This window comes from Agelaius phoeniceus (genome assembly GCF_051311805.1).
Source record: "Agelaius phoeniceus isolate bAgePho1 chromosome W unlocalized genomic scaffold, bAgePho1.hap1 SUPER_W_unloc_1, whole genome shotgun sequence".
In the NCBI taxonomy this organism is placed as follows: domain Eukaryota; kingdom Metazoa; phylum Chordata; class Aves; order Passeriformes; family Icteridae; genus Agelaius; species Agelaius phoeniceus.
In genome coordinates, this window is record NW_027509866.1 from 1,348,648 (window position 1) to 1,375,826 (window position 27,179).

Sequence of the window (27,179 nt, forward strand, 5' to 3'; positions counted from 1 at the left end):
AGGTGTTCTGAATGTTCATGAGCCCAGGGACACTGAATTCCTGCACTGAAGAGCTGAAGGCTGAACAAACCTCTAGAGCAGGGAAATTCAGCAGCAGCCTCCAAGTTGCTGAGGATGTCAGCAGCCCCCAGTGAGGCCATCCCTGCCCAGAGACTGTGGGGGAATGGGCAGACAAGGAGAGCGTCCCTGGGGCTGGGGCAGCACAACTCAGAGGCACCAGCGGCTCCAGCTGGGCAATGGAGTGTGGAATGTGGCTGGGAAAGCCCTGCCTGGGCTGGGCCAAGCAGGACACACAAGCCCTGACTCCCATCCCCCAAACAACTCTCTCAATGAGACATTTAAAAGGAATTTACAGTTGTTTGTTTCCTCTGAATTGGATGTGCTGGAGAAATACCAACAAGGAATTGTCAGGAGCTCAAAGCAACAAAACAGATTTTACTGGCAACTTTAGAAAATTGAAACTTTGGCAAATGGTTTAATACAACATTCAATCAACACAAAACACTTCTCAAAGCATTAACTTGACCCATTCAACTTCAAAAATTCATAGCTTGTTCAATTTTAAGTTAGTCAAAATTTGCAAGGGGACAAAAATAGAAGAAGACACAGGAAGAGAGAAAAATGTGAGATAGAGAAGCACACACACAGCTACCAACTCCTGGATTCCAGCAGAGTTCAGATGGAAATTCCAAGAGGAGGCTAGGTCAAGATGTGTGCTTGCCTTGTGGTCAGCCTTCAATACCCCTTGGTCTCCCTGGGCCCTTCCCCCAGGTGGGGCTTGGGCTCATTTGGTCCCTCAGGAGCTGGGCTGGGGCTGCAGAGGTGGCTGTGGAGCATTGCCTGTGCTGTGCCAGGGACTGGCAGCCACTGCTGGGCTGGGATAGAGGCTCTGGGGGGATTGGGGTTTCAGGGCAGGGTAGGGCTGGGGTTCCAGGGCAGGGCAAGGCTGGACCTGCCCATTCCTCCCCCAAACACAAACTCCTTTGAGCCACAATCTCCATCAGTCTGTCACAACAGGCAATGTTGGAGGTGAAATCCCAAATCTGGCCATGGTCACCTGGACAAGAAGGACACTTCTTTTCCATAGGAAGGAAAGCACAGAGCTCCAGTGTTTGGAAGGCAGGTGAGAGCCTCACAAAGCCAAGGCCAGCCAGACTTGTCAGAAATGACATATTTTGTCTGAGAGCTATCTTTGGATGTAGGGAATTATGGAAGTTGAAGTCCAATCTCAGCAATGGGCATCTGGAGAAGCAGGACAGTTCTTTCCCATGGGAAGGAAAGCTCAGAGCCTTCCCCAATGTTTTGGGGACAGATGGGAGGTGACCCTTGTAATACCACTGCCAGCCAGACTTGTCCTGGCAATATTCCTATGGGAACAATCCCTGGATATACGGAAATTTGGAGGTGATATCCCAGTTCTGGCCATGGGTACCTGGCAGAGAAGGAGAGTTCTTTTCCATTGGGAAGGAAAGCACAGAGCCCCAGTGTTTCAGCAGCTCATAAGAAGAGACCCCCAACATGCCAAGGTCAGTTGGACCAGTCAGGCAGTCCATGGGAGGCCAAACCAGCCAGACTTATTCCATGTTCCATTGGTTTTATGATGCCCTGCATTATCACCGTGGTCCCCTTGGTTCCATGGGGTCCCAGAGTGTCACAATTCCTCCTAGGTTCCAGAAGGCCACCAAGTATCACAAGTGGTTCCCCAGGACCTACAATGTCAGATGACTCCTCTGTTCCATGAGCCCTGCAATATCACAATGGACCTTTGGACCCTGTGTGTTTGCAGTGTCACAATGGTCTCCTTTGGCTCCATAGTGTCACAATGGACCATTGATGACATCAGTCCCGGCAATGTCACCCTGGACCTTTGGTTCCATGCAGCCCTGCAGTATCAAAAGGCCTCTTGGTTTCATGAGGCCCCGCAGAATCACAATGGTCCTCTTGGTTCTGTGGGGACCCCCAGGGTCACAATGGTCTCACTGGTTCCATGAGACCTCACAGTGTCACAGTGCTTTGCTTATTCCATGGGACCTCATAGTGTCACAATGGTCTCCATGATCTCATGAGTCCCCTCAGTGTCACAATGGCCCCTTGGTTCCATGAGGCTATCAAGTGTCTTGATGGTGTCTCCATTGTTCCATGAGGCCTTGCAATGTCACAATGAACCTTTGGCTCCATGAGGTCTCGTAGTGTCACAATGGCCCCTTGGTTCCATGACACCCCAAAGTGTAATAATGGTCTCCACGGTTCCATGAGGCCCCACAGTGTCACAATGGACCCTTGGTTTGATGAACCCTCTCAGTGACATAATGATCCCTACATTCCATGGAGCCACACAGTGTCATTATGGTACCCTTGGTTCCAGGAGGCCCAGCAATGTCACAGTGCTCTCCATGATTCCATGAGGCCCCACAGTGTCACAATGGTCCCTTGGTCTCACAGGGCCCCACAGTGTCACAATACTCCCTTGGTTCCATGGGCCCTGTACTGCTGCATTCCCCCTTCCCCTTCTCAGGCCACCCTGCCAGCTGAGAAATGCTCCTTGGGGCTCGGCCTTGGCCAACAGCCCCTGGGCTCAGCTCCTCTGCAGCTCATCACAAACACTGTCTGCTCCAGGCACTGCTGCTGCCCAACCAGCTCCTGCTTTCTGGAGGAGCAGCCCTGGGAACTGGTTTTGTTCCCTCAGTGGCACAACATCCCTGTTCTCACCCTGCCAAAGAAAGCTGTTGGTGCCAAGTGTGGCCAGGATGAACCATTGCTGGGACTGAAGCCCCTCTCTTGGGGCCCTGCAAACAGTGCTCCAAAAGGAGCCCTTGGAGCTCTCCTGGGCCAGCGACTCCCTCTGAGTGGGGCCTCTCCCAGCTGGGAACTCTCCCGTTTGCTGCACTCGGGGATCCCCAACAACAACGGAGCCTGGGCCGATCCCCCCACTCCTCCAGGCTCAACCCTTCACCCGCTGGGGAGATGCCAAAGGATCCACAGGGAGCATTTCCTGCCCTCAGGGGAATTTCTCTCAGGTGCCTTGCACTGACTCTGTGTCTGTGTGCACACAGGAGTGCCTGTGCTGGGGAAATGTGGCAGAAATGCTGCTCTCTCAGGGGCTTGAGTGCCTTAGATACCTGAGTCAGTCAGGCCTGTAAGTGAGATTACATCACGAGGAATAAGTTAAATGGTGTTAAGAGCTTTTTTTTGCTAAGTAAAGTTTAATATGTTATAATCTAAGTTGAATATTGTTTCATTTTTATTCCACCATTAAATCATTAAGTCATAGGTTGTGACTTAGGTTAAGTACTGTTAAGTGCTGTTCATTTGCTAAATTGTGAAGTTGAAGGTATCAGTAAAGGTTAAGGTATAAGTTAAGTCCTGTTAAGTTTGAGCTCTTTTAAGCTTTTAAGCCGTATTCCTTTTACCCCTGGCCTCACTGTCCTTTTGTCAAACACACACACAGGGACAGTTCTCGTCTCATTTCTGGTTCGATTTCCTGGATTTGGTTTGGTTTTGCTGTTGCTTTGTTTCCTTGGTGTGCCTGAAGTGTCCAGTCAGAAGCACAGTGACTCTTGCCAAGGAACTTTGTGCTGCTGTCCCTTAATATTCAATCTGGTTTTTGCTGATCCCATGCTGGGAATTTTTTCAGCGCTCTCAAGGCCTCTGGCCCTGGGGGACACGGGGACGCTGCCGGGGGTCCCTGTCCCCCTGTGCCACCCCCAGGGCCCCGGCCCCCCGTCCCCGTGTCAGGCTCTGGGGTCGATCTCGTGGAACATCCTCTGGGGGAGGCTGCGGTGCCGGGGGCGGGGGGACCCGGGGGGACAGGGGACCCCTCTGTGCACGAGCAGGGTTGGACTGCTCTGGGGGGAACTGTGAGGGGGGCCGGGGCAGAGTGACCTCCCCAGTGACCTCACACAGCCCCTGTGATGTCACACTGCCCCTGTGATGTCACACAGTCAACTCTGATGTTACACAGCTGCTCTGTGATGTCACAGAAGACTCTGATGTCAAAGAGTCACACTGCGATGTCACTGTTTGTTCTGTGATGTCACAGGCTGCTCTATGATGTTACACAGCCACCCCATAATATCACAACCCCCTCCCTCATATCACAGAGTCACCCTCTATGATGGCAAGATCTGCTCTATGGCCTCACATTATGATGTCACAGACAGCTGTGGGATGTCACAATCCCCACAGTGATGCCACAAAGCCTGCTCTATGATGTCATACAGCCATGCCATGATGTCACAGCCTTCTCTGTGATGTCACACAGTTCCCTCTATGATGCTGTAGCTGCTCAGTGACTTCACACAACAAACTCTGTGATGTCATTGCCCAATCTGTGACCTCACACAGCCCACTCTGGGATGTCACACAGCCCCTTGCTGACATCACAGCTGCTCTGTGCCTCCATGACACAGCCACAGAGGAGCTGCTGTGACACAGCCCACTCTGGGACATACCACAGCCCCTGCCAGTGCTGAGCCCCTGGGAGCTCTGTCTGTGCCCTGCTGGTGTCCCTGAGGGGCCCTGGCAGTGCCCCAGCCCTGCTGGGCTGTGCACAGGAGCTGCTCCTTGTCGTAACGGCGGGAGAGATGCGACACACCATATGCGATGAATAGCAAATCTCGAAGTTTATTGAAAGCTTACACATTTTTATATTAGTGTTAATGAAGCTTATGCATATTGCAAAATCTGAGCTCATTATTGGTTAAAGCACACTATGATCAAACACACCTACTTCTATCTCTTAACAATTATTTTGCTTCTATGTGTACATTCTTCTAATTTCTCTACCTTGGGATAACTACATTTTCTGGCAAGCAATTTTCTCCCCCGTCTTCCCGTTTTAGAGAAGGTCACTGTGACCTTCGTCAGTAATTGGGCACCGGTTGCTCAGTTCCCAGCTTGTTTCTCTTACCCTTATCCATCGGTATCACATCGGAATGTCCTTTCTCAGCTAACCAATTATCCAAAAAGCTCTCTACATCTCCCCTGTTTTTCTGTTGAACAAGCATAGTTTGATTAAATGCAGTAGTTATCATCTTTCGCACCATATTCTGCAAGCATATACAAAAACAAGGCAAAACTAATACTAACAACAAAACTACAATAGCTACTACAATGCTAACCTTAATAAGTGAACGTAACCATGATCCTAAGTTTAAAGATTTGAGCCATCCATCAATACCAAGGCCCGATTCCACTTGTAAGTTCCCAGTCAACCTCCGTAACTCAGAGAGCTGTGAGTCTACAGATCGTGCATGATCAGAGAGATTCATGCAACACATGCCCTCAAATTCATCACAACCATGGCCTTGTGCAAGTAAGAGAAAATCAATCGCAGCTCTATTTTGAAGTGTTGCATGGCGAATAGAATCTACATCAAGCAAAAGACTGGAAATTGCTAAGGAAGTTGCATTTGGTTGTTTAGCAAGCCAACATCCTAACTTATTTAAAATAGCATGAGCACCTGCTGCTGATACCCCTGGAGTTAAGAAAGATGCTGCAACTATGGCTGCTGGGGACCAAAACTTTACATCGTCCTGGCAGTCAGCTGTAAATGCATACCACACAAGTGGAAAAAATATACTGTAGCCAAAATACCACTTTTGAAATGAACAAATAGTTTAGATGCCTGATCTGTGTGAAGCCTTTGTTTCAGTGAAGTCTGACGTATCAACAAAGTCTTTCAGCATCTTGGTTAAACACAGGAAACAGAGAAAAATAACTCAGAACTAACTCACCTATAAAATATTAAGAAATACAAATCAGATGATGTGTTTTAGTTCGGATATTTGAGACAAATAAGCAGTGTAGAATAACTCATGTGCTTGTGAATCTCCTTATGCAAAGCCAGTGAAGAACTTAACATGTGAGACAAGCTACAGCTCACACTGGTTATTTTCAGAGGGAAAAAAAATATAAGAAGTGATGGAGAAGTTACAAGTTGAGTCAGGTGCTTAGAGTATTGCAGGTTTGCTTTAAATTGAACAGGTACAAGAAATATGTTTCTAAGTACAAAGGGACGTTAATGCTGTGGTATGATTTTTTAAACTCATATTCTCTTTCAGATTAAAATGTAAATTAAATGAGAGAATATTTTAAATGACATATTGTGTTCTCACTTGGACAAAGAGAAAGGATAACAACTAAGTACAACGTAGTCTTTGTTCGATGTTACAGGAAAAGCTAAGCAACAGTTTTCCTGTAGACTGAAATCATTATTCAAACAATAGAATGAATGTTTTCTAGGCCTCAAACATCAGTGTTTATGCTTTATGTTTTAAAAGTCAATTGATGCTTAAACTGTAGGGATGAATATATTCTTTTTGGTAATTATTCATCAAAATTGTCTACAATAATAATAATAATAATATTAATATTATGGTTGGAAGTCTATTATATATTTTAGTATCTGTTTTGAGTGGAAGTTTTGTTGTTTTTGTTGTTTGGAGGGAGCCCTTTTTTTTTTTTTTTTTGTGCAAACTAACATTCAGGTTAAATTATAATTCTAAATGTTACATGACATCCAGTCCAGTTTTCTAAACATATAATGAGTAACAGTTGTTTGGATTTTCTTCCTGCACCTGTGTAAGCAGTTATAGCATCCGATAAGGGCTTTAATGATCTTTTTGGGCATTGAATCTAACTCCACTGTCCTATCACGACCCTTTTTGAGCAAATCAGCTACAATGTCAATTTTCTGAAGAAGGGTTTTATGTTGTTGAAGTGGAGGAGATATCCATTCCAAGGCCCATATCTCCCCCGTTTTTCTGTTATGCTAAGTAAGTGCACCTAGTAAAAAAAATCTTTGTCTACACCAAACTGTCAGCTGTACAGGGAGATCAAAATCACGTCTCTGAACACTGCCTTGTGTAACACAGTCTAATATCTGCTGCAGTGTTTCAGCCCGTTCAGGGGTTTTACGAACAGGCTGTGCTGGATTAGTTCCCTTTAACAAAGGTCAAAGTTCATCTAACAGTTCATTGTTCGATTCGCATAGGTGGAAAAAGAATATACAGCATAATAGAACTCTCCCCTACATAGCCAGCGTCTATTATTCTAGATAAAACAAACAATCCCAACACTGTAGCCGAGAAATGTCCTAAAAGCAAAACTCTCACAGATAATCCATCAATAATGAGTGGCCTCTTTAGTCCCGTTGGAACTTTTCCTGGGTGAGCAGTTATCAGAGTTACTGTCCGCTGCTGCTGCTAGGTCTACTCCGAGGCTCCCGGCGGTTGCAGGCTGAAGGCAGGTTTAGCCGAAGTGGTGATAGCTGCTATCTGTGTCCGGGCGCGGAGAGCTGGTGGCCGGGAAGCAGAACTGCGCTGGGCAGCCGCGGGGCGGGCGGACTCACCGGAGCCCGCTTCTGCACGGGGGGCGAGAGGCCCGTCCTGCCGTACCCCCCTCGGCTCGGGGGCGGGGCGGCTGTGGAGCGGTGCTGGCGGCTGCGGAGCGGGAGGCGGCCGCGCTGCAGCCGCTGAGTCGCCCAGGGCTGGGGCCGGCACGAGCCTCTCCGGCGGGGCGGCTGCGGGCTGTGCGCTGCGGCAGGGCGGCGGAGGGTGCGGGTCCGGAGCGGGAGGAGGCGGAGGCGGTGCAGGGTTTAACACCGGGGCAGGCGGCGCGGACGGCACGGCTGGAATACGCGCGGGGGGGCTGCTGCCCGTGGCAGAAGCCGATAGCTGCAGGGAGCTGCTGTTTAGAGCAGGAGCTTGTATCGGCGGGGACCCAAACCAGTCTCTGCAACTCCTGTTGCTTTCACGGGCTGCACTAGTCTGCTGGGCAGCTCTTTCCTCTGCCTGGTATTCCAAGAATTCAGCATGCACGACTCGCCATAAATTTCCCAACTCTCTCGCGGTCTTATCCTCATCTATGATTGCACGCCACAGCTTATCTCCGAATATACGCCATTCTGACAACTCATGCACTGTATGCGGATTACGAAAAAACTCCTGTGCACACCCATAAGCTAACAACCCAGGAAGTTCTTTCTGTAAATCTATCCCTCTAATCTGACGCCCTCATAAAAAGTCAGTAAATAAATCATATGTTGCTTGCCTGTCTTTAGCCATTTTAACGACGATTGCGCGCTTCTTGCGGCTCTATTCAGGTCCGGCAGCACGTAGCAGCCGGGCTCTCCTCTGAGGTCACCCGGGGCACTGGACACCTTCCTTTTTCAGCGGTGTTTTTTGCCGTCCCCAGCCGCGAAAGGACCTGCACTTGACTTTTACGCCTCCGACCGTGGCTAGTCCCGAAGGAACACGTCCGGGGTCACCATTTGTCGTAACGGCGGGAGAGATGCGACACACCATATGCGATGAATAGCAAATCTCGAAGTTTATTGAAAGCTTACACATTTTTATATTAGTGTTAATGAAGCTTATGCATATTGCAAAATCTGAGCTCATTATTGGTTAAAGCACACTATGATCAAACACACCTACTTCTATCTCTTAACAATTATTTTGCTTCTATGTGTACATTCTTCTAATTTCTCTACCTTGGGATAACTACATTTTCTGGCAAGCAATTTTCTCCCCCGTCTTCCCGTTTTAGAGAAGGTCACTGTGACCTTCGTCAGTAATTGGGCACCGGTTGCTCAGTTCCCAGCTTGTTTCTCTTACCCTTATCCATCGGTATCACATCGGAATGTCCTTTCTCAGCTAACCAATTATCCAAAAAGCTCTCTACAGCTCCTGGCCAGAGCTGTCTCTCTGCAGCTCTGCTGCCCTTGCCAGGAGCTGCCTCTGGGCCAGGAGCCCAGCCCAGCTCAGCAGCACAGACACAGCACAAGGGCTTTAATGACCCTCTGGGACTTTGTTGCCCTTTGCATCAGACTCTGCCCCTCAGAGAGGGCTCAAAGCACTTCTCAAGAACTCAAATTAGGATTGAAACACTGAAGTTTCTCATACTTTAAATAGATCCATCTGAGGGACAGGACTGAGAAAGTGTCCCCAGGTTCCAGGTAGAGCAGAACACTGGTGGCAGTGATGACAGCTGGGGACAAGCAAGGCAAAGGTGTCTCTGGTGCTGAGCAAACCTGCGCCTCTGTCCCTGCAGGCTGTGGGCATCCCCCGGCTGCCCCACCTGGCTGGGCCCTTCCTTTGCTGACAGCTCTGCCTCCTGCCTGCCTCTGCCTGCCCACACAAAGCCTTGGGCTGCTCCAGGCTCCTGCTCAGGGACGTGCTGCACCACAGCCCTGCCCTGGCAGGGAAATTCCTTTCTTCTGGTGTCCACTCTGGACCTCCCCAGCTGCCCTTGGTGCTATTATGTCTTCCTCAGGCTCATTCCCACTAGGAAGAAAAGCTCCAGCCTCTCTGAAACCACCCTTCCATCCCTCCCAGGCTATTCCTGTTCTGTCCTCAGTCTCCACACCACTGAGCACAGAGCCTGCAGACTGTCCCTGCTGGTTTTGTGCTGAGTCCTCCAAACCCCATCTTGGGAGATTTTTCGGTCCTCTTCAAGGTCTGTGAAAATGGAAAAATAGAGATCAAAGCTATTTTCTCCCAAATCTTGTAGTGACAAAACAAGGGTCAATATCTGTAAACTGAATGAGGGCGGATTTACATTCGTTAGAAGGAGGAAATATTATACAATTATGAGAGTGGCACAAAACTGCAGCTGTTTTTCCAGAGAAGTGGATGCCCCATCCCGGGAATTGTCCAAGATCAGGAGCTTTGTGCAACCTGATCCAGTGAAACCCCCTGCCCTCCCCAGTGACAGAATTCCTGTAGTGTGGGTTCTCTGATGTGCTGGGTGCCCTCACAAGGCTTCTGGCCAGAATGTCTGCTGAGGGCAGCCAGGCTGCTGCAGGGGCAGTGCCCTCACAGCCATCACCATGGCAGCCCTGTCCCCTGGGCCTGGCTCTCCCCTTTCCTTTGCCCCTGCCTTGGCTCTGGTGGCATGAAGAGTTTTGTCATTGATATCTTGTCCCCGAGGTGCTGGGGCCAATGGCTTCCCAGTCAGGCTCCTGAAGCAGAAGTGGCTTTTCAGAGGCCAGCCAGGAATGAGCCCTGAGGCAGCAGCTCTGCAGTGGTGGCCACCAGGCCGGGCTGCCAAGGGAGGCTTCTGGCCATGGCCTGCAAGCAGCTGCTGCCCCCAAGGTGCCTTTGGTGCCTCAGGCTCTCCCTGGCACAGCTCCCAGCACGGCACTGTGCCCTTGTGCCCGAGGCCTTCCCTGTGCTGGGGCTGGCCTGGGGCTTTTCCTGCAGCAGGACCTGCCCTGCTGATGGCACAGGACAGGCAGTTCCTGCTGGAGCAGGAGGCTCTGCCTGCAATGGGCTGCAACTACTCCAGCAAGGCCCTGTTTGCAAAGCCCCCAGTGGGAAATGAAGAGGGGTGGGGGTCACGGTGCTTTTGGGGTGAATAATGCAGAATCCAGCCTGACTCCTCCATCCCAAAGTTCAACATCCTCAGAGGGAGCTGAAGCTGTGAGAGTGCTGGAAAATCCCCAGAGTAAGGAACAACCAAGTGACACCACTGAGAGCTTCTGCAGAGCTGCTGAGCTGGCCCAGCCTGGGCACATCTGACTGACAGGGCAGCACCTCAGACTAGAAAAGCCCCATCCCAAATTTTAATGGCAGCATCCCCTGACATTTCCCTTCCTGGGGGGTGTGGAGATTCCTCCCATCGGGACACCCTTCAAGGTCACTGCTCCAGGCTGAGCCAAAGGGATTTGCCCGTGGTCATTGGTCTGTGGGAGTGACATCAATCTCTCCTTAAAAACAGCTTCTTTTCCTTTAATAAAATTGCTTTGAAATCTTTTCTGAGTGCTTTCTATAAATTAATATAATATAACATAATATAATATGTTACAGCTCTTATTCCTTGGACTAAATATTTCTGATTAAGATAATTCTGTCTAATCGTTACCATAATAGATAATAGAAATTTTTTATAAACCTATATGCTTTGTCATCCTTAATCCTGTGGGACAAATGCTAAAGGATAAATTTCAACTTGATAATTCTTTACCCATGAATTCTTTACCCATGAACTCTCCAATACCCATGGGATTGGAGCCAGCTGCTCCAAGGCTCCTCTCACAGAAGGAGATTACAAAGCCTGGAGGTCCTTGGGGCTATTTTTCTGTGGATATGAGAGTCTGGTCAGAGACAGAGAAAGCAAGAGAGTTTTCCCATTAATTAGATTGGGAACCATTAGGAAGCTGGAGAGAAAGAATTGTAAATTATCGACAGGTGGTGTCTGTAATAGGTTGTTTTTTCCATAAAGTTGTTTACTGAAGGGGGTTGTCTTTATCAGCCAATCATATGAAATGTGTTGATTAAATGACCAATGAGATCCACCTGTAGAAAACCAAGGTCAAAAGGAAGAGGATTGAAAAAATGGGTGGCTTTTAGCCCTTAGCCTTCTGATCTGAGTCTGTGTCATCTCTGACTCAACGGTGACATTTGGGGATCTGTGGGGACTATTGGGAATCCTTTCTGCACCTCGTGACTCAACAGGAGCTCCTCTAATAAACCTTGCCTGAAGCTCCCACTGTGCCCATGACAGGAACCCCTGTGAGTGTCTGGGACATCCCGGCTCTTTGGCAGCCTGGGCACTCCTGGGATGTCACCGTGGAGCCCCCATGAGTGCCTGTGACAGATGGGTGCCTTTGCAGCCCAAGGTGCCCTGGGAGGTCACCATGGAATGGCTGTGACTGCCTCTGACCACAGGGCTCTTTACCATCCCAGAAAGCCCTGGGAGGTCTCCATGGAGCCCCTGATTCTGCCTGTGACATTCCAGCTCTGGAACAGCCTGGAGATTCTTGGAAAGATCCCATGGAACTCCTCTGAGGGCCTGTGACAAATCTGATCCTTAGCAGGCAACCATCACCAGGACCCTGCTGCTGTAGTCAGTTTCCATTGCAACCATCACCAGCCCCTTGTTGCTATGGTCAGTTTCCATGGCAACCATCACCAGTCCCCTGTTGCTGTGCTCAGTCCCTTGGCAGCTCCATGGAGACCCCATGCCAGGGGTGGTTGCCATGGACACCAGGGCTGGCACCAGCTGGGATGCTCGGTTTCCACGGGCCGGGCTTCAGGAATGGGATTCCCCAATTTCCTGCTCCTGCTAAAACCACGCTGCCCTCGCTGCCCTCCCGCCTCCCATGGAAAGCACAAAAGGCAAAGATCCCGGGCTGGGATAAGAACAATTTTTTGGGAACAGCAACGAGATAAGGAAAAAATGGAACAGAAACAATATTGATAACAGAAGGGATAAATAAAACTTACAGGGAAAACTAAACACAACTGACTGTCTCTTCCCAGCCACAATTTCCCCTGTCTGGAAAGGATACCCTTCTCCTCAGGGACGGAGAGAGAGAGTCCCTTTCCTGCCCCTGGCAATGGCCTGAGGTGGGAGTGAATGTAATGAAAGGGCCATGGCCAGACTCTCATGTTCTTCCAATCCCACATCATGTCGCAGGCAGGAAAAGGGACAGGTGTCTTCCCAGCATGGATCATGGGAAACACGGTTCCCCAGGACTCTTCCCGGCGTGGGTCCTCCCATGGGGGATGAAGCTGGAGTGGTGCATGAAGCTTTTCCTGCAGCTGGGGCATTTGCAAGCCTTTCCTTACTGGTGGCTCCGTTGGTGTCTGGTCAAGTGAGAGCTGCTGGTGAAGCTCTTCCCACACTGGGGACACTCGTAGGGCCTCTCCCCAGTGTGGATGTGCCAGTGGGTGAGGAGGGTGGAGCTGTGCTTGAAGCCCTTTCCGCAGTCTGGGCAGAGGAAGGGCCTCTCCTCTGATTGAATCCGCTGGTGTTGGAGGAGCTGGAAGCTGCTGTGAAACCTCTTCTGACAATTGGGACACTCGTAGGGCCTCTCCCCAGTGTGGATGTGCTGGTGCCTAATGAGGTGGGATTTCTTCTTGAAGCTCTTCCCACAGTCAGGGCAGTGGAAGGGCCTCTCCTCTGAGTGAATTCGCTGGTGGCAGAGGAGATGGGAGCTGGTGTGAAACCTCTTCTGGCACTCAGGACACTCGTAGGGCCTCTCCCCAGTGTGGATGCGTTGGTGGGTGATGAGGCCAGAGCTGCAGCTGAAGCCCTTCCCACACTCCCCACACTCGTAGGGCCATTCCCCAGTGTGGATCATCTGGTGGCAGATCAGGGTGCTGCTCTTCCTGAAGCTCTTGCCACACTCCAAGCACTTGTGGGCCTTCTCCCCATTGTGAAGCTGCCCATGGACCACCAGCTCTGAGCTCTGGCTGAAGCTCTGTCCACCTTCCTGGCTCAGGGTGGGTCTTTCATCCTCAGAGCACCCTGGGCTGGGTTTAGAGCCCCTCCTCCTGTGGGATCTCTGGGGCTTTTCCTCCACGTTGGAATTCTGCACCGTGGAGCCACTCAAAATGGCCTCTTCCATGATGTTCTGCTGTGGGGATTTGTCCTCCCTGGTCTCCATCCTCAGCTTCTTCCCTGGGGGAGGAAGGCCAAGGAGAGGATGGGATTTGCCTCCGTGCCAGAGGGAAGGGGAAGGAGATTCCTCCAGTGCATCCCCAGCAGGATGGGGTTGGCAGCAGGGTTGTCCTGCAGCCGGGGGCTGTGCTGGGCTGGGAGATGGAGCAGGAGAGAGGGGGAAAGGGGCACTGACTTCCTCCTCACCTGCCTGGCTGTCCCAGGGCATTGTGTCAGTTTGAAAAGACAGGTGTCTGCTAAGGAAGGCAGGAGACTCCCTTGAAATGGAAAATGTTAATCCCTTCACTTGGAATTATAATTTTCAAAACAAGGGGCTGTCAAGCAAAGTCTATGGAAATAGGAATAACAGTTCTTCAGAAGGAAAATTAAAAATACAAATGCAGTAGTACTAAAAACTACTTACAGAGTAAGAATACGACCTGACACCCTGTGGGTCAGAGTGTTGGTAGCACTCCTGTTAAATGGTGGCTGCAGTGCTCCTGCAGGGACAGGTGTGGTTCTGTTGGAGCAGTGATCCTGTAGGTGGGTGGAGTTTTCCTCTGAAGGTCCAGTTGTGGCGTCGATCGGCCTGGTCTTCCTCTGGGATCCAGTGGAGCTGGAAGCTGCTCTTCTGGGAATCTTGTGGGAAAAGGCTGACTCTGTTGTTCACATTCTCAGATTATATCCAGGTAGGAATGCTTGGCTCCTCCCTCTGGGCAGATCTTCTCACAATGGGATGATGGAATTTTTATCAGTGACACTCAATGGCCGATTAACAGAAGATATCTCCCTGGAGGGAGGATTCATGTGGAAGAGATAAAGTAAACTGCTCAATTAACAGATGATAATTGCCCCAGCTTTAACAGAGGGTAATTGAATACACACCCAGCTAAACCTGAGACACTGTTCCAGCCTTGGAAAGCAGGATTTGGTACCAGGATTCTTTAGGGAATGCAACCCTGATTGAAGGCAGAGATAGAATCTCCAGAGCCTGCAGCCAGAAATGGACAGTTGTGTGATACTCATTTCAACATCTTCTCTTTTGGAATTATTGACTAATGATTATTTGCTTTGCCTATCTAATACTTTGGTAATTTTTTGCAAATTTGCATTATCTAAATTACACTGTTCCTTAAGTTAAGTTGGTGTCTGTGTCTTTGGTGCGGGCCCTGCCCACTGGCGAAACAGGGCCCAATCCTGCCTAAGTGTTACCTGGGGAGACAAAACCCTCACTGCAAATGTGCCCCCTTCCTCCTTGTTCCCCACACTTCATGCGCTGATCATGATGTCCTATGGTCTGGGCTATCCCTGGGGTCAGCTGGGATCTCCTGTCCTGGCTGTGTCCCCTCCCAAGCTCCCCCACACCCTCAGCCCCTCCCCAGCGTGGCCGAATGAGGGGCAGGACAGGCCTTGGCTCAGTGCGAGCTCAGCAAGAACAAAACCATCTCTGCGTGCTCAGCCCTGTGCTCAGCCCCCGGGCCCGGCATTTCCTCCACTGCCACCCCGGACCCCCTTTCCCACCCCTCTGCCCCACAGCCGCCGCAGCACCGGCTGACAATAGAAGCAATTCTGTGGCAATTCCAAGTTTCCTTGCTTCCTGCACAGCTCCAGCTCAGCTGCTGGCAGGTTACAATTAAAGAAAAGTGTAAATTTGGCCCATTAAAGATATTATTAAAAGGAATTGGAAGTTCTGTGTAGCTGTCACAAAGGTGACAGGGATGAAGAGAATAATGATTCTCACATTTGGCAAAAAACCCAAGCCTAGGAATTCATTAGTTATTTGGGAATTTAGCTACTTGAGCAGGGCTTCTTGTGGGACTTTCAGCAGCCTTGTGTTCCTCACCATGTGGTGAATGAACCTTGTCAGTCTTGCTGATATCATTTGCTCCATTTCCTCCAGCGATTTTAACAAACTTTTCAAGGAGGGACAACAAAATATTTTCTTTACACTCCAGTCCCACAACAGCCATTTTCCTCATCAGTTCTCCCATAGGTCGCTCAGACGAAGCTGCATCCAAGTTTCCAAGAGTTCCTCCAGAGAGACCCACAACCTCCTCAGAGGAAGGAACCATGCTGTAGTCAAAGGCAACTGGGGTCAAAGAACAGTGCCCTGAACTCACTGTGCCAAAATAATTTTGAAATCTGGTTAAGAAAATATTAGAGAGATGCCATTTGCCCTGGAGCAGGGCAAGTGTGACATTGTCCCCTGTGTGTGTGGCCTTCCCGGGGTGGGGGTTTTACACCTGAGCCAGTTTGGGTAAGGGGGGTGGTGTTCACCCCCTGAGCAGGGATTCCCCCACTGTTTCAGGCTGCAGTGTAAGATGGAACCAAATGCATGTTTTCAATCCCCATCTTCATCAACTGCTATAAACAGGTGGGGCAGTGTTCTTGATCTCTTCCATGACTCAGCCCTGATAACGCCCTCCAGGGGAGAGATCTTCTGGGAAGGGCCCATTGAGTGTCACTGCAGGACTGATAAAATTCCATCCTCCCATTGTGGGATGCTCCGCCCAGGGGGAGGGTCCAAGCATTCCTACCTGCATATAAGGTGAGCCTTGCAACACCAGGAGCAGCTTGCCTACTGGATTCCCAGAGGACAAGAGCTCCAGAACCACCCCTGGACCTTCAGAGGAAGACCAGACCCTTCTACAGGATCACTGCTTGGACAGAATCACGCTCATCACTCCAACAGGACTGCAGACACCATTTAATGGGACTGCAGCCACCAGCCTGACCAGCAACAGGGTGTCAGGTTATATCCTGACTCTGTCAGTTTAAGGCAGTGTTTCTGTATCATTGCCCTGATCTAAATTTTCTTTTTAAATTGTATAGCTGATTTAGACTCTCCCCCAGGTTTCCCTTAAATCCTGTACAAAAGACAATGTGTGCACCCTTTCTTTGGTTCCCAAAACAGGATTTCCCATCCCCAAACCTTGACTGGATGGAGGAGGAGGCTGCGAGGAAGAGGAAGGAGCCGTGGGATACCCAGGCAGGTGAGGAGGAAGTCAATGCCCCTTTACCCCTCTCTCCTGCTCCATCTCCCAGCCCAGCACAGCCCCCGGCTGCAGGACAACCCTGCCGCAAACCCCGTCCTGCCGGGGATGCACTGGGGGGATCTCCTTCCCCTTCCCTCTGGCACGGAGGCAAATCCCATCCTCTCCTTGGCCTTCCTCCCCCAGGGAAGAAGCTGAGGATGGAGACCAGGGAGGACAAATCCCCACAGCAGAACCATGTGGAAGAGGCCATTTTGAGTGACTCCACGATGCAGAATTCCAACATAGTGGAAAGGCTCCAGAGATCCCACAGGAGGAGGAGCTCCAAACCCAGCCCAGGGTGCTCTGAGGAGGAAAGACCCACCCTGAGCCAGGAAGGTGGACAGAGCTTCAGCCAGAGCTCAGAGCTGGTGGCCCATGGGCAACTTCACAATGGGGAGAAGGCCCACAAGTGCTTGGAGTGTGGGAAGGGCTTCAGGCAGAGCAGCAGCCTGATCAGCCACCAGATGATCCACACTGCGGAATGGCCCTACGAGTGTGGGGAGTGTGGAAAGGGCTTCAGCTACAGATCCACCAACACATCCACACTGGGGAGAGGCCCTACGAGTGCCCCACCTGTGGGAAGAGGTTTCAGACCAGCTCAAATCTCCGCCTGCATGAGCGCATTCACACCGGGCAGAGGCCCTTCCGCTGCCCTGACTGTGGGAAGGGCTTCAAGCACAACTCCACCCTCATCAGGCACCAGCGCATCCACACTGGGGAGAGGCCCTACGAGTGTCCCAGTGTGGGAAGAGCTTCACCCAGAGCTCTGACCTGACCAAACACCAACAGAGGCACCAGTAAGGGAAGTCCTGCAAATGCCCCAAGTGCAGGAGGAGCTTCGTGTACTGCTCCAGCTTCATCCCCCATTGGAGGATCTATATTGGGAAAAGCCCTGGGAGATCCATTTCCCTCTGATCCATGCTAGGAAGACACTTGTACTGTTTCCTACCCCTGCTGATGATATGATGTGGGATTGAAGAACATGAGGGTGTGGCAATGGCCCTGTCATTACATTCACTCCCACCTCAGGTCATTGCCAGGGGCAGGAAAGGGACTCTCTCCCTGAGGAGAAGGGTGTCCTTTCCAGACAGGAGGAAATACATGGCCAGGAAGACGCAGTCGTTGACCTTGTAGTTTTCCCTGTAAATCCTTTTCCTTATCCCTTCTGTTATCAATATTGTTTCTGTTCCTGTTTGTTCCTATCTTGTTGGCTGTTCCCAATAAATTGTTCTTACCCCATCCCAGGATCTTTGCCTTATGTGCTTTCCATGGGAGGCGGGAGGGCAGCAAGGGCAGTGCGGTTTTAGCGGGAGCAGGAAATTGGGGAATCCCATTCCTGCAGCCCGGCCCGTGGAAACCGAGCATCCCAGCTGGTGCCAGCCCTGGTGGCCATGGCAGCAGCCTTGGGAGCGGGTCCCTGGCTGGGGCTGTGGGAACCTCTTCCCTCTGGTGCCCAGGGACAGGAGTGGAGGGAGCGGCTGCAGCTGAGTCGGGGCAGGCTCAGCTTGGATGTCAGGAAAAGGTTTTTGCCCAGAGGCTGCTGGGGCCCTGGCCAGGCTCCCCAGGGCAGGGTCCCAGCTCCAGGGCTCTCTGAGCTGCAGCAGCGTTTGGCCAGCGCTGCCAGGCCCAGGCTGGCATTGTTGGGGTGTCCTGTGCAGGGCCAGCAGTTGGACTGGAGGATCCTGATGGGTGCCCCCCAGCTCAGCCAATTCTGTGCCTCTGGGATCCCATCAGCCTGGGGATGGGGCTGCCAATGGTTGCCATGGCAACGGGCTCTGGCTGCAGGCCTGAGCTGGTGTCCATGGAAACCACCCCCGGCATGGGGTCTCCATGGAGCTGCCAAGGGACTGAGCATAGCAACAGGGGGCTGGGGATGGTTGCCATGGAAACTGACCATAGCAACAGGGGCCTAGTGATGGTTGCCATGGAAACTGACCAGAGCAACAGGGTGGCTGGTGATGGTTGCCATGGAAACTGACCATAGCAGCAGGATCCTGGCGATGGTTGCCATGGAAACTGACCATAGCAACAGGGGGCTGGGGATGGTTGCCATGGAAACTGACCATAGCAACAGGGTCCTGGTTATGGTTGCCTGCTAAGGATCAGATTTGTCACAGGCCCTCAGAGGGGTTCCATGGGGACTTTCCAAGAGTCTCATGGCTGTTCCAGAGCTGGAATGTCACAGGCAGAGACAGGGGCTCCATGGAGACCTCCCAGGGCTTTCTGGGGATGGTAAAGAGCCCTGTGGTCCGAGGCAGTCACAGCTACTCCATGGTGACATCCCAGGGCACCTTGGGCTGCAAAGGCACCGATCTGTCACAGGCACTCACGGGGGCTCCACGGTGACATCCCAGGAGTCCCCAGACTGCCAAAGAGCCAGGATGTCCCAGACACTTACTGGGGTTCCTGTCATGGGCACAGTTGGAGCTTCAGGCAAAAGGTTTGTTTCTTTATTGGAGAAACTCCTGTTGAGTCATGAGGTGGAGAAATGACACCCAAAAGCCCCCATGGATCCTCAAACCCCTGCAGGGCCCCTAGACTCTTAAAATTCCTTCTAAGAGAGGAGCCTGGAAGCAGCTGGATCCAATCCCAGCCCCAGAATTTGTCAAAGGTGTAAAAGATTCAAAAGGTGGAATTGAACTTTAACACAATTTGTCCCGCAGGATTAATGATGGAATACCAGATAAATTTTTATAAATACAGCTCTGATTGATTCTGATCATGATTGGGCAGAAAGATCTTTAGCAGTGTTCTTTACTCCACAGTACAGGAGCTATAACAATTATTAGAATATAGTGCAAGAGGCAGAATTTTGAAGTCAACAGGGCCTTGCTGGAGTTGTTGGAGCCCATTGCAGGCAGAGCCTCCTGCTCCAGCAGGAACTGCCTTTCCTGTGCCATCAGCAGGGCAGGTCCCGCTGCAGGAAAAGCCCCAGGCCAGCCCCAGCACAGGGAAGGCCTCGGGCACAAGGGCAGAGTGCCGTGCTGGGAGCTGTGCCAGGGACAGCCTGAGGCACCAAAGGCACCTTGGCAGCAGCAGCTGCTTGCAGCCCATGGCCAGAAGCCTCCCTTGGCAGCCCGGCCTGGTGGCCACCACTGCAGAGCTGCTGCCTCAGGGCTCATTCCTGGCTGGCCTCTGAAAAGCCACTTCTGCTTCAGGAGCCTGACTGGGAAGCCATTGGCCCCAGCACCTTGGGGACAAGATATCAATGACAAAACTCTTCATGCCAGCAGAGGCAAGGCAGGAGCAGAGGAAAGGGCAGAGCCAGGCCCAGGGGACAGGGCTGCCATGGTGATGGCTGTGAGGGCACTGCCCCTGCAGCAGCCTGGCTGCCCTCAGCAGACATTGTGGTCAGAAGTGTTGTGAGGGCACCCAGCACATCAGAGAACCCACACTACAGGAATTCTGTCACTGGGGAGGGCAGGGGGTTTCACTGGATCAGGTTGCACAAAGCTCCTGATCTTGGACAATTCCTGGGATGGGGCATCCAATTCTCTGGAAAAACAGTTGCAGTTTCATGTCACTTTCATAATTGTAAAATATTTCCTTTTCTAACAAATGTAAATCTGCCCTCATTCAGTTTAGAGATATTGACCCTTGTTTTGTCACTACAAGATTTGGGAGAAAATAACTTTGATCTCTATTTTTCCATTTTCACAGACCTTGGAGAGGACCCAAAAATCTCCCAAGATGGGGTTTGGAGGCCTCATCATAAAACCAGCAGGGACAGTCTGCAGGCTCTGGAGTCAGTGGGGTGGAGACTGAGGACAGAACAGGAATAGCCTGGGAGGGATTGAAGGGTGGTTCCAGAGAGGCTGGAGCTTTTCTTCCTAGTGGGAATGAGCCTGAAGAAGACACAATAGCACCAAGGGCAGCTGGGGAGGCCCAGAGTGAACACCAGGAGAATGGAATTTCCCTGCCAGGACAGGGCTGTGGTGCAGCACGTCCCCCAGCAGGAGCCTGGAGCAGCCCAAGGCTTTGTGTGGGCAGGCAGGGGCAGGCAGGAGGCAGAGCTGTCAGCAAAGGAAGGGCCCAGCCAGGTGGGGCAGCCGGGGGATGCCGACAGCCTGCAGGGACAGAGGCGCAGGTTTGCTCAGCACCAGAGACACCTTTGCCTTGCTTGTCCCCACCTGTCATCACTGCCACCAGTGTTCTGCTCTACCTGGAACCTGGGGACATTTTCTCAGTCCTGTCCCTCAGATGGATCTATTTAAAGTATGAGAAACTTCAGTGTTTCACTCTCTTTTTGAGTCCCTGAGAAGTTCTTTGAGCACACTCTGAGGGACTGAGCCTGATGCAAAGAGCACCAAAGCCCCAGAGGGTCATTACAGTCCTTGTGCTGTGTCTGTGCTGCTGAGCTGGGCCGGGCTCCTGGCCCAGAGGCAGCTCCTGGCAAGGGCAGCAGAGCTGCAGAGAGACAGCTCTGGCCAGGAGCAGCTCCTGTGCACAGCCCAGCAGGGCTGGGGCACTGCCAGGACCCCTCAGGGACACCAGCAGGGCACAGACAGAGCTCCCAGGGGCTCAGCACTGGCAGGGGCTGTGGCATGTCCCAGAGGGGGCTGTGTCACAGCAGCTCCTCTGTGCCTGTGTCATGGAGGCACAGAGCAGCTGTGATGTCAGCAAGGGGCTGTGTGACATCCCAGAGTGGGCTGTGTGAGGTCACAGATTGGGCTATGACATCACAAAGTTTGTCGTGTGTGGTCATTGAGCAGCCACAGCATCATAGAGGGGATTCTGTGACATCACAGAGCAGGCTGTGACCTCATGGCATGGCTGTATGACATCATAGAGCCGGCTGTGAGGTCAAAGTGTGTGCTGTGAAATTACAGAGTTGCAGTATGACATCACAGAGAGGGTTTTGTGGCATCACTGAGGAGGTTGTGACAGCACAGAGCTGTCTGTGATGTCATAGAAAAAGGTATGAGGTCATAGAGAACATTCTGCCATCATAGAGTGTGTATCTGGGGCATCAGTGAGTGGGTTGTGACATCACTGGGTGGCTGTGTAACATCATAGAGCTGGCTGTGATATCATAGTACAGACTGTTAAATCATAGGGCGACTTTGTGACATCACAGACAATTCTGTGACATCACAGAGCAGCTGTATCATATTACAGGGTGGCATCTCAGAGTTGGCTCTGTGACATCACAGGGGCTGTGTGAGGTCACTGGGGAGGTCACTCTGCCCCGGCCCCCTCACAGTTCCCCCCAGAGCAGTCCAACCCTGCTCGTGCACACCGGGGTCCCCTGTCCCCCCGGGTCCCCCCGCCCCCGGCGCTGCAGCCTCCCCCAGAGGATGTTCCACGAGATCGACCCCAGAGCCTGACACGGGGACGGGGACCAAGGCCCTGGGGGTGGCACAGGGGGACAGGGACCCCCCGGCAGCGTCCCCGTGTCCCCCAGGGCCAGAGCCTGGGCCAGGGCTCCTTCACCCTGGTACCAACGAGGCCTTGAGAGTGCTGAAAATATCCCCAGCAAAGGATCAGCAAAAACCAGATTGAATATTAAGCAACAGCAGCACAAAGTTCCTTGGCAAGAGTCACTCTGCTTCTGACTGGACACTTCAGGCACACCAAGGAAACAAAGCAACAACAAAACCAAACAGAATCCAGGCAATCAAACCAGAAATGAACCAAGAACTGTCCCTGCGTGTGTGTGTGACAAAAGGATGGTGAGGGCAAGGATCAAAGGAATACGGCTTAAAAGTTTAACAGAGCTCAAACTTAACAGGACTTAACATACACCTTAACCTTAACTGATACCATATATTTCACAATTTAGCAAAACAACAGCACTTAACACTATTTAACCTAACTTAAAACATATGACTTAGCAATTTAACAGAGGAATAACATTTAATATTCAACTTAGCTAATAAATTAAATTAAACTTAATACCTTAGCAAAAGAACAACTCTTAGAAGCATTTAACTTCATTTAGACCTCATGACTCACCCTTACTTACAGGCCTGACTGACTCAGCTGTCCAAGGCACTCAAACCCCTCAGAGAGCAGCATTTCTGCCACATTTCCCCAGCACAGGCACTCCTGTGTGCACACAGACACAAAGATTCAGTGCAAGGCACCTGGGAGAAATTCCTCTCAGGGCAGGAAATGCTCCCTGTGGATCCTTTGGCATCTCCCCAGCGGGTGAAGGGTTGAGCCTGGAGGAGTGGGGGGATCGGCCCAGGCTCCGTTGTTGTTGGGGATCCCCGAGTGCAGCAAACGGGAGAGTTCCCGGCTGGGAGAGGCCTCACTCAGAGGGAGTGGCTGGCCCAGGAGAGCTCCAAGGGCTCCTTTTGGAGCGCTGTTTGCAGGGCCCCAAGAGAGGGGCTTCAGTCCCAGCAATGGTTCATCCTGGCCGCACTTGGCACCAACAGCTTTCTTTGGCAGGGTGAGAACAGGGATGTTGTGCCACTGAGGGAACAAAACCAGTTCCCAGGGCTGCTCCTCCAGAAAGCAGGAGCTGGTTGGGCAGCAGCAGTGCCTGGAGCAGACAGTGTTTGTGATGAGCTGCAGAGGAGCTGAGCCCAGGGGCTGTTGGCCAAGGCCGAGCCCCAAGGAGCATTTCTCAGCTGGCAGGGCGGCCTGAGAAGGGGAGGGGGGAATGCAGCAGCACAGGGCCCATGGAACCAAGGGACCATTGTGACACCGTGGGCCCTGTGAGACCAAGGGACCATTGTGACTCTGTGAGGCCCAATGTAGTAAGCAAAGCATTGTGACACTGTGGGGCCTCATGGAACCACTGAGACCATTGTGACCCTGGGGGTCCCCACAGAACCAAGACGACCATTGTGATACTGTGGGACCTCCTGAAACCAAGAGGCCTTTTGGGACACTGCAGGGCTGCATGGAACCAAAGCTCCAGGGTGACACAGAGGGGCCTCGAGTCATCAATGGTCCATTGAGAAACTGTGGAGCCAAAGGAGACCATTGTGACACTGCAAACCCCCAGGGTCCAAGGTCCATATTGACATTGCAGGGCTCATGGAACAGAGGAGTCCCGTGACATTGTGGGGGCTGGGGAACAACGGAGGCCATTGTGACACTGCAAGGCCTCATGGAATCATTGGCACCATTGTGACACTGCAGGGCCTTATGGAACCTAGGGGCCACTGTGAAACTGTGAGACCCCATTGAACCAAGGGTCCATTGTGACACTGAGGGTCTTGTTATCAAGGAGCCATTTGAAACTACTGGACCCCATGGAAACAAGTCACCCTTATGGCACTGTGGGGCCTCATAGATCCAAGGCACCAATGTGACACAGTGGGGTCCCACAAAACCAAGGGAACACAGAACAGGCCCCGCAGCTTTGGCCTCCCAGGAGCCACCTGGGTGGTCCAACTGACCTTGGCAGGTTGAGGGTCTCTTCTCTTCTGCTGCTGAAGCACTGGGGCTCCATGATTTCCTTCCTATGGAAAAGAACTCTCCTTTGTCTACAGGCACCCATTGCCAGAATTGGGACTTGACCTCCAAATATCGTTATATGCAGGGATTGTTCCAATAGGAATATTGCCAGGACAAGTCTGGCTGGCAATGGTTTCATGAGGGTCACCTCCCATCTGTCCACAAAACACTGGGGAAGGCTCCGTGTTATCCTTTCTATGGGAAAGAACTGTCCTGCTTCTGCATGTGCCCATGGCCAAGATTGGGCTTCCACCTCCTAAATTCCCTAAATACAAAGACTGCTCCCAGATCTGCCATTCCTGACAAGTCTGGCTGGCCTTGGCCTACTGGGGCTCTCACCTGCCTTTCTAATACTGGGGCGCTGGGCTTTCCTTCCTATGGAAACGAACTATCCTTCTTCGCCGGGCGCCAATGGCCAGAATTGGGATTTCACCTCCAACATTCCCTGTTGTGACAGACTGGAGGAGACTGCTGGCTGGAAACATTTCATGTGTGGGGGAGGAAGGGACAGGTCCAGCCTTGCCCTGCCCTGGAAGCCCAGCCCTGCCCTGCCCTGGAACCCCAATCCCCTCAGAGCCTCTATCCCAGCCCAGCAGTGGCTGCCAGTCCCTGGCACAGCACAGGCAATGCTCCACAGCCACCTCTGCAGCCCCAGCCCAGCTCCTGAGGGACCAAATGAGCCCAAGCCCCACCTAGGGGAAGGGCCCAGGGAGACCAAGGGCTATTGAAGGCTGACCACAAGGCAAGCACACATCTTGACCCTGGATCCTCTTGGAATTTCCATCTGAACTCTGCTGGTATCCAGGAGTTACAAGGTGTTTGTGTGCTTCTCTAAATCTTATTTGTCTTCCTCTTATTCCCTCTTCTTGCAAAATTTGAGTAACCTAAAATGGAACAGGCGTAGAGTTTGGGAAATTGAATGAGCAAAGTTAATGTTATTAGAAGTGTTTCTTGTTAATTGAATGTTGTATTAAACCTTTTGACAAAGTTTCTCTGATATTCTAAAGTTGTCAGTAAAGTTCCTCTTTTGTTGTTTAGAGCTCCTGAGAATCTCTTGCTGATATTTCTCCAGTGCATCCAACTCAGTGTACACAAACAATTCTAATTCCTTTTAATTGTCTCGTTGAGAGTGTTTTTTAGTGGATGGGGGTCAGGGTTTGTGTGTGCTGCTTGGCCCAGCCCAGGCAGGGCTTTCCCAGCCACATTCCACACTCCATTGCCCAGCTGGAGCCGCTGGTGCCTCTGAGTTGTGCTGCCCCAGCCCCAGGGACGCTCTCCTTGTCTGCCCATTCCCCCACGGTCTCTGGGCAGGGATGGCCTCACTGGGGGCTGCTGACATCCTCAGCAACTTGGAGGCTGCTGCTGAATTTCACTGCTCCAGAGGCTTGTTCAGCCTTCAGCTCTTCAGTGCAGGAATTCAGTGTCCCAGGGCTCATGAACACTCAGAACACCTGAACAAGCCAAGCCTCTGGGAATAATTTGATTTTAATTTTCCAAATCTTTTGTGGTTAATTAAACAGATCTCAGTAGTATATCCACAGTGAATGCAATATATTTAAAAAGACAGTGAGAAAAAGATTTTTCAGGACCTGTTTAGTTTTTTTCCCCTGTTAATTAAATTGCAATCTGCAATTGACACTGAGTCCAAGTACCTCCTCATACCCTTTGAATAGATATGAAAATTAAACCATTCATGGCTGACAATCAATCAGACTCTGTCCCTAACCCCACCCCACCATTTCCCCCATCCAAGCCCTGGCACTCAGAGCAGCCTTGTGCAAATCTCAGCTCCCTCCAGCCCAGGCTGCACCTGCAGCTTTCAGCTCCTTGGCTCCAACTCCCACCTGCTTTCCTTGCAGAAGGAGCTGCCTGAGACACAGAGGGATGTTCATTTCTTGTCAGCCAACAAAGCCAAGGGAAGGCACAGCTCCATCAAATGCAAAAGTCATTCCTCTGCTGGATATTAAATGCCTTGCACAGGCGCTGGCCCTGCCCCACAAGGCCTGGCCTGAGTCCTGCCCCTGCACGCTCAGCCAGGCTGAGATGGACACTGATGGTTTCTGGGCCAGGCTCTCGGAGCCCAGCCCAGCTCCCTGCAAGCTCTGCCAGCTGCCCTGAGCTCTGGGCAGCACCAAGGGCCTCTCTGAGCCCAGCCCAGCCCAGCCGGCTCTGGCCCCACAGCTCTGCTCAGGCCAGGCTGCTCTGGCCACTGGCCCCACGGCCTCAGCCCCTGCCAAGGCCACAGCAGCAGCTGCAGCTGCCACAGGACTCAGCCCCAGCCATGGGGGAAGGTGCTTGGCCAAGGCCAAATGAGGCTCCCTGGCTGCCCTGCTCCCCTCAGCCTGAGGTGCTGAGAGCTCTGCAGCCCCTGCTGCCATCTCATCTGCCCAGGGCAGCACAAGAGCCCCGGCCTTGGGGCCCTCAAGAGCTGCTCCTGCTCCAGGCCCAGGGCCCATACCAAAGCTGGGGCAGCCACAAAGCTGTGCCCATTTCTGTTCATTGCTGCTCCCATGGGGATGGATCCTAAGCCATTTGGAGGTTGCTGATGAATTCACTACTCCAGAGGCATCTTCTTTCTTGAACTCTTCAGTTCAGGAAATCACTGAAAAAGGAACGTAAACATTTGTTCCAAAACACCTGAACAGGAAAAACCCCTGGGAATCATATAAATGTTCAATCCTTCTGTGGTTAATTGAACAGATTTCAGACATTTATTAAAGGTGAATATACTGTATTGAAAAGAATGCAGAGAGAAGTGAATTGTCCTGTTTTCTCTTCCTGTTTATAGATTCATATCAGCAATGTCCAGTTGATATTGATCCCCAGTACCTTCTATTGCAGTCTAAATAGATATGAAAATCAAGAAGACCCTTCATGGCTGACAATCAATAATGCTTTGTCCCCACCTCCTCCCCACCATTTCCCTCATCCAATCACTGGATCTCCTATGGATCAGGAATGGTGTGGCCAGCAGGAGCAGGGCAGGGATTCTTCCCCTGTGCTCAGCACTGGTTGGGCAGCATGCCAAGGTCTGTGTCCAGTTCTGGGCCCCTCAGTTAAGGAAAGAAAAGGAGGGGCTGGAGTGTGTCCAGAGATGGGCAACAAGGCTGGGGAGGGGTCTGGAGCACAAGTCCAGTGAGGAGTGGCTGAGGGAGCTGGGTTGTTTATCCTGGAGAAGAGGAGGCTCAGGGGAGACCTCATCACTCTCTACAACTCCCTGACAGGAGGGTGCAGCCAGGTGGGGGTCAGGCTCTTCTCCCAGGGAACAGTGACAGGACAAGAGGACACAGCCTTCAGCTGCACCAGGGGATGCATAGGCTGGACATTAGAAGATATTCTCCACAC

The 27,179-nt window shown here is 51.6% G+C and overlaps 1 protein-coding gene across 1 annotated transcript in view; it reads left to right on the forward strand.

Moving 5' to 3' along the window:
• LOC143691880 (uncharacterized) overlaps nt 1–27,179 on the forward strand; it is a 413,566-nt gene that overhangs the window by 34,121 nt on the left and 352,266 nt on the right. The window contains exon 3 of the mRNA XM_077172665.1: nt 16,980–17,166. Coding sequence (XP_077028780.1) covers nt 16,980–17,166 — 187 coding nt within the window. The remainder of the gene's footprint in view (nt 1–16,979; nt 17,167–27,179) is intronic.